This window comes from Hipposideros armiger, unplaced genomic scaffold (assembly GCF_001890085.2).
Source record: "Hipposideros armiger isolate ML-2016 unplaced genomic scaffold, ASM189008v1 scaffold_284, whole genome shotgun sequence".
Classification (NCBI taxonomy): Eukaryota; Metazoa; Chordata; class Mammalia; order Chiroptera; family Hipposideridae; genus Hipposideros; species Hipposideros armiger.
Window position 1 is genome coordinate 638,775 of NW_017731634.1, and position 5,812 is coordinate 644,586.

Here is a 5,812-nt window from a genome sequence, read left to right on the forward strand (position 1 = left end):
TTCATTGATGGCCGTTCACCTTGTCCCCAGTGCTTTACCCGTAAACACTGCCATAAATATCTTTGAAAGTAAAAACACACAGACAGGTCGCCATCACCCAGTGGAGGGGCTGAGTCTCGCATGCGCCGGGGCTGTGGGAGCCTCAGAAAGCCTTGAACAGATGGGGATTTCTCCCCTGTGGGTCCCCTCCTCCCGTGACAAGGGCTCCCACCTGCTCAGCTGTGAGAGCCCTGCTGGGCCAAAGACCCACCCCAGTGAGGGCTTGTTGCCCCTCAGCACAGGGCAGCACTGCTTGTCCCTGTGCCCCCTCCTGACTCTGTCTCAGATCCACCTACAACATGTGTTTAAAATGCGGACTCCAGACTCCTGCGGACTCGAGCTCCGGGCATGAGGCCCGGGCCCCTGCTTTCGGTCCAAACGCTGCAGGTGGACACAGCCTCAACTCATAACCCAAGGCTTTCTCAGGAGAAAGCGAGGGGGTGGGGACAGAGCGACTTCCCAGAGACTCACCACCAGGGTCAGAAACCATTCTGGTGCCGCTGAGAAAGAGCCGAGCCGGACATGGCCAAAGACTGCATCATTCTGCCTTTTACTGAACACCCTGCCGGTGCCGAGGGGTGAGCTCACGGCCCCCGGGAACGCCCGTGCGCAGGGCGCCTCAGAAGCACCTTCTCTGAACCACGGATGTGCCAAACTCCTTGAAGTCTGCGGAGGTGACCCACATCTGCTTGAAGCTGCTGAGGGAGGTGACGACCGAGGCGCCAATCCACGTGGAGAACCACCTGTCGGGGGAAGCCGTGATCTTGATGGGGGTCCCTTTGGAAGCCAGCTGCTCCAGGTCCTTCAGGAGCCGATTGTCGAGCCCGTGGAACAGAGTGGTGCCCCCGGACAGCACAATATCCCCATAAAGCGTGTTCTGGATGTCGGCGTCACACTTGGCGATGCTGCAGGAGACCATCTCGCAGAGGCCCGGGTTCTGAATGCCCAGCTGGTCGGGCGTGAACAGGGCCTCGGGCGCCTGGAACAGCTGGTCCCCAATGTGGACGATGCTCCCGTCCGGCAGCCTGTACTCTCTCAGGATCTCCTCGGACCTCCGGGACAGCTCCTGCTCGGGCTCCAGGGCCACGTAGCACAGCTTCTCCTTAATGTCGTTCGCCAGGGTTTTGTCCAGGACACACGGGAAGGTCCGCCCGCTAGCCAGCAGCAGCTGCGTGAGGTGCTCCGTGATGTCCCTCCCCGCCACGTAGAGCTTGGTGACCGCATGGGGCAGGGAGTACCCCTCAAAGATGGGGACAGTGCAAGTGACCCCGTCCCCGCTGTCTACTACCAGGCCCGTGACGCAGGCCGAGGCGTAGAGGGCCAGCACCGCCTGATCCGACAGGTAGAAGGCAGGCACATGGAACTTCTCAAACATCACCTCGGCCATCCTCTCTCGGGCCTCCCTGGGGTTCAGGGAGGGCTCGGTCATGAGCACCGGCCGTTCGCTGGCTTTCACGCCCAGCTCCCACTCGAAGAGGTGCTTGCAGAGCTTCTCCATGTCGTCCCACCCCGTGACCAGGCCTCGCTCAATGGGGTGGTACAAGTGCAGGACCTCACGCTTGTGCAGGGCCTCTTCCCCTACAAAGTATGTCTTCCGATTGGCTCCTGCCGAAGGCATTTTGAATTTCGGGTGGCCCACGACGGAGCTGATGACGTGGCGGGGTCCGATCTCTCCGGACAGGCCTGCTTTGCAGAGCCCAGACCCATTGTCAAAAATCACAGCGGGACACTCTAATACATGAGGATTAAACATTGCTGTGGTGTCCTCATCTGCGCGTCACCAAAATAAAGACAGAGCCCTCTCGGCTGCTTTGTGACACAACAGGCCCCTCTGGAAGTTTCAAGGGCACGGGATTCCACAGTCGTCGGGCGTCTCCCAGGCAGGCGAGCACATGGCGGGTCCCTGAGAGCCCCCACCCTCACCCACAGGTCAGCTCTGCTTTCACTGGCCTGGCTGCTGAGGCCTTTGCAGGGATGACGGCCCCACATGTAACAATACAGCCAAGGCAACAATTGTCCCCAGTGGCACCAGAGGGTCTCTAGAGGGTGAGGGTTCAGAGTCCCTGGTGCTGCCTGGTCAGGCACCAAACAGGAAAGGCAAGCCATTATCAACAGCTTGTGGACCTGAGGCCAAGCCTTAGAACTGAGTGAGGCAGCCCATCCTGGGCCTACCCAGAGAACTGGCATCTCTGGCCCACTGAGCTGCTGACAAAACACTTCCTTTGCTAAGGAGTGACCACACACCAGGCACTGGTCCAGGTTGGAGGGATGGTGCCCACAGCCTCCTCACAGCACTTAGAACATTCTTTGTGAACTCAGACTCCTCCAGGAAGCCCTTGGGGGTTCCTCTTCCCATCACCCCAGCAGCTCTGGCTGTCTGTCCCACCGGGTGGACGCTAAGCAAAGCCCTCTGGGCCTGCTGGCTCTCTCTCCAAGAGTGCATGTCCCTACTCTGGCTTGGGGTCAGGGTCCCTCACTGCTCTCTGCAGCCCCAGGAGCTGTCACAGAGCAACATCCAGTGGTCCATGGGGTTGGGCACGCAGTGGCCTGTGAGGAGGGGGGTGTGAGCTTTCATGTGGGGGCAGCCCTGATTCCGGCCTGGGGCATCTCTGCCTGTGGCCTGTCCCAATCGGCCCAGCCCACTGAAGCACAGTCAAAAACGACCAGGTCGTCAGGGTCAGGAAGGTGGCGAGGGACCAGGCTCAGGGGCCACTCCAGCCACCAGCCCCCGGCCCGGTTTTCAGTCAGGAAGAAACTGGTGGGATCAGGCCTGAGAAGCAGAGCCCACTGATGTCTTAAGGATGGTAGGGTGACCTTGGAGAACACGACGTTTACTGGTAGCTTGTCCCCTCTTGTCACGTCCCAAACCACCCCACAGTCCAGCTCCTTCCCTGACCCAGAACGCTCTCCCAGGGGACCCCCTCCCAGGGCTACACCCCTCCCAGCCCCGTGCCACCTCTGCCAGTGGAGCTCACTGCACGTCCTGCCAACCCACCAGCAAAAAATCAATACGTGCCAGTCGTGTCGTGTAGACGCACGGTGTGCCCATGTGCAAAAGGTGTGTGGTGTAGACTTGTGACCTAGACATGAGGCTCTGTGGGCACCTACCGGGGCTGAGCCCTGGGTGGGAGTCAATCAGAGCTCGGTGTTACTTGAGATTTTGCCCAGGGACACCTCCAGACACGAAATGGAATCAAGTGTATGACAGGGCTGATGCTGTGACTTGACCCCAGACCCTGAGTTTGCACAGCTTTGGGGTTCAACATTTAGGGGACTGTGTGTCCCTCGCAGGCTCCTGTGAGTGTACGGGTGTGACTTGAGGTCCAGCCTGGTGACACCACAAACGGCCTGTGTACTCGGATCTCAGACTTTGCTCGAATTTTCTCTTTGCTGTCTGCACTCAGGGCTGAACCAGGAGGCACATGCTCTCAAGGTCTCTGGATTTGGGCTCCAAAGTGGCCACGTGGGAGCAGCTGGGGCAAGAGGGCTGCATGTCGGTTCCAAACGCCCATGGCTGTGGCCCGGTGGCCCGGCATTGGCTGGGACATTTGACATTTGCAGGAGAGACAGAGAGGAAAGGACAGACACTTATGCAAAGCTTAGACTGACTGGTAGGTATGGGAGTGTGCTGAGGCCATCGGCACCCCGCTGCTGAAGCAACACACGATAACCGTGTCCCAGGGGTCAGCTGCCTCAGGCCACACAGCCCTCCCCCCACCTTCAGGCTCAGCTTTCTCACTGGCCTTCATGTGAGGGGTGTGGTCTTCTACCTGTTTCTGAATCTGTAACGGCCATTCTCCGTCCCCCTGTGACCCCTGTCATCCCTGGATGAGCTCAGACCCTCCAGGACCCAGCTGGGGCAGCCACTGGGGAGTGGCTCTGAGCAAAGCCATCCGAGTATTTCCAGGAGCCCTTCTCCTAAATGTTTTCACTCCCTGCGGAGCCTGAGACGTGCGCTGCCCTTTGCCCTGGGTCTGGTACCCTCAGCCTGCCTGACAACCGAGGGCAGTCACGGCCATTACGTGCCACGCGCCTGGCAGAGTGGCCCTGGGAAGCAGTCCCCACTTTGCCCTTCTCTGTACACTCAGGAAAAAGGATTCCTAGCCAGGGGGGCACCTTCCCTGCTCCACACTCGGGACTCAGACGTCATGCAGGGGCCAGTTCCCCAGATGTCATTTCTGGGTTTGTCGTCCGAGCCAACCCGGGCTGGGTGAAGGCTTGTCCCCCACATTAAGTGTCTAATCCGGCTGACGGATTGCCCCTCGCATAAAGAACAGTGGGAAGGCTCTGAGACCCCCACCAAGAAGTGAGATACTCTCTGAGGGGGTGGCACCTCGTGGCCACCGAGAAAGCTGAGTGGGTTTATGAGCCACGGCCTACGTGATGCTGTGTTGGTTTCAAGCTCCCCTCGGGGCAGAAACTCCGCCCCGTAGTTCTCAGGTGCCTGGGAACCTTGTCCTCAGCCCGCCTTCCTCCTCGAAGTCTGATGTCCATTGGAGAAACGCCCCATCCCTCTGGCCAGCTGTGTCTATAGGTCTCAGAGGAACCAGGCGTGTGCTGGTGCAGGCGTCCATGTCGATGCCCACAGCTGTCCTGGCCACGTCAGCAGACGTGATGCTCAATGTGACAGACACACGCCGTGGCTGAGCATTTGCCGTGAAGGTTGCTAGTACAAGGGCATTCTCCCCTCTCCCAACACCAGCTAGAAGCCCGGCAGTCCGCAGCCCTGCCCCCACCCTGCACCCGCCATGCCTCGTAAATCGGTTGAACAAGTTTATGGGCGAACTGGCTGTAACTCCATCTCCCTCCGCAGGGCAAGGCTCACCGCCGTGATTATTCTGGAGGGCATTCGTTTCCGTCCTGCACAGGAAGGCTGGCTCTTATTTCTGCTCCAGCAGTCACGTCCAGCAGCAGCCCTCTCCAGCCCCAACCTGGCCCCCACCTCCCGTGCCCTTGGGGGAGCCCCAGTCCATGACGGAGGTGGATAGCCCCTGGAAGGCCTTGGGAAGCTGCCAGGCACTTACACCTGGCAGTGGGCAGCCCTGAAGCTGCCGGGCACCCCTGCTTCCCACTGCCCTGGTTCAGTGTGACTGGGCCACCCAAGCCTGGGCTAGGACTGCCCTGTCTGTCCTGTCATCCCTGGTTCCATCTGTCCCTGGCGCCCAGACCCTCAGCCAATTAGTGACCAGCAGACTGGGCTCATTAGTGCTGGCTGACATCTGGCGTCCAGATCCTGGTTACCGAGGGCCTGGTCCCGTGTCCATCAGCAGCCTGAAGAAACAGGGTGACTCTGCAGATGGCAAGATGGGCACTGCTCTTGCAAGAGAAAGAATGGTGCACATCCGACAGAGCTGTGCGTGTCCAAGGGCCTTTGGGTACTTGCAGGACGCCCCCAGCAAGGACTTCTTGTCCACCTGTGTGCCACAGTCACGCCCAGAGAAGCCCAAAGACCTGAGCACTCCTCCTGGTAGCCTTGCCCCTTTGAATCTCTGATATGGAACTTATATCAGCCACCTACCCATCTATCTTTCCATCCACCTTCCATCTACTCATGCATCCATCCACCCATCTACCCATCCACCTACTCATCCATCCATCCATCCACCCATCTACCTATCCGCCTACTCATTCATATATCCATCCATCCACCAACCCACCCACCTACTCATCTACCCATCCACCACCCATCTACCCACCCACCCACTCAATATATCCATCCATCCACCATCCATTCATCCATCCACCATCCATCCACCATCTATCCATCCATCCA

At 59.2% G+C, this 5,812-nt stretch overlaps 1 protein-coding gene across 1 annotated transcript; it reads right to left on the reverse strand.

The window, feature by feature from the left end:
• Positions 1-658: 658 nt before the first annotated feature.
• On the reverse strand, positions 659-1,792 carry ACTRT2 (actin related protein T2). The gene has a single exon (XM_019658450.1). The coding sequence runs from the start codon at positions 1,790-1,792 to the stop codon at positions 659-661; it is 1,134 nt and encodes a 377-aa protein (XP_019513995.1).
• Positions 1,793-5,812: the final 4,020 nt, after the last annotated feature.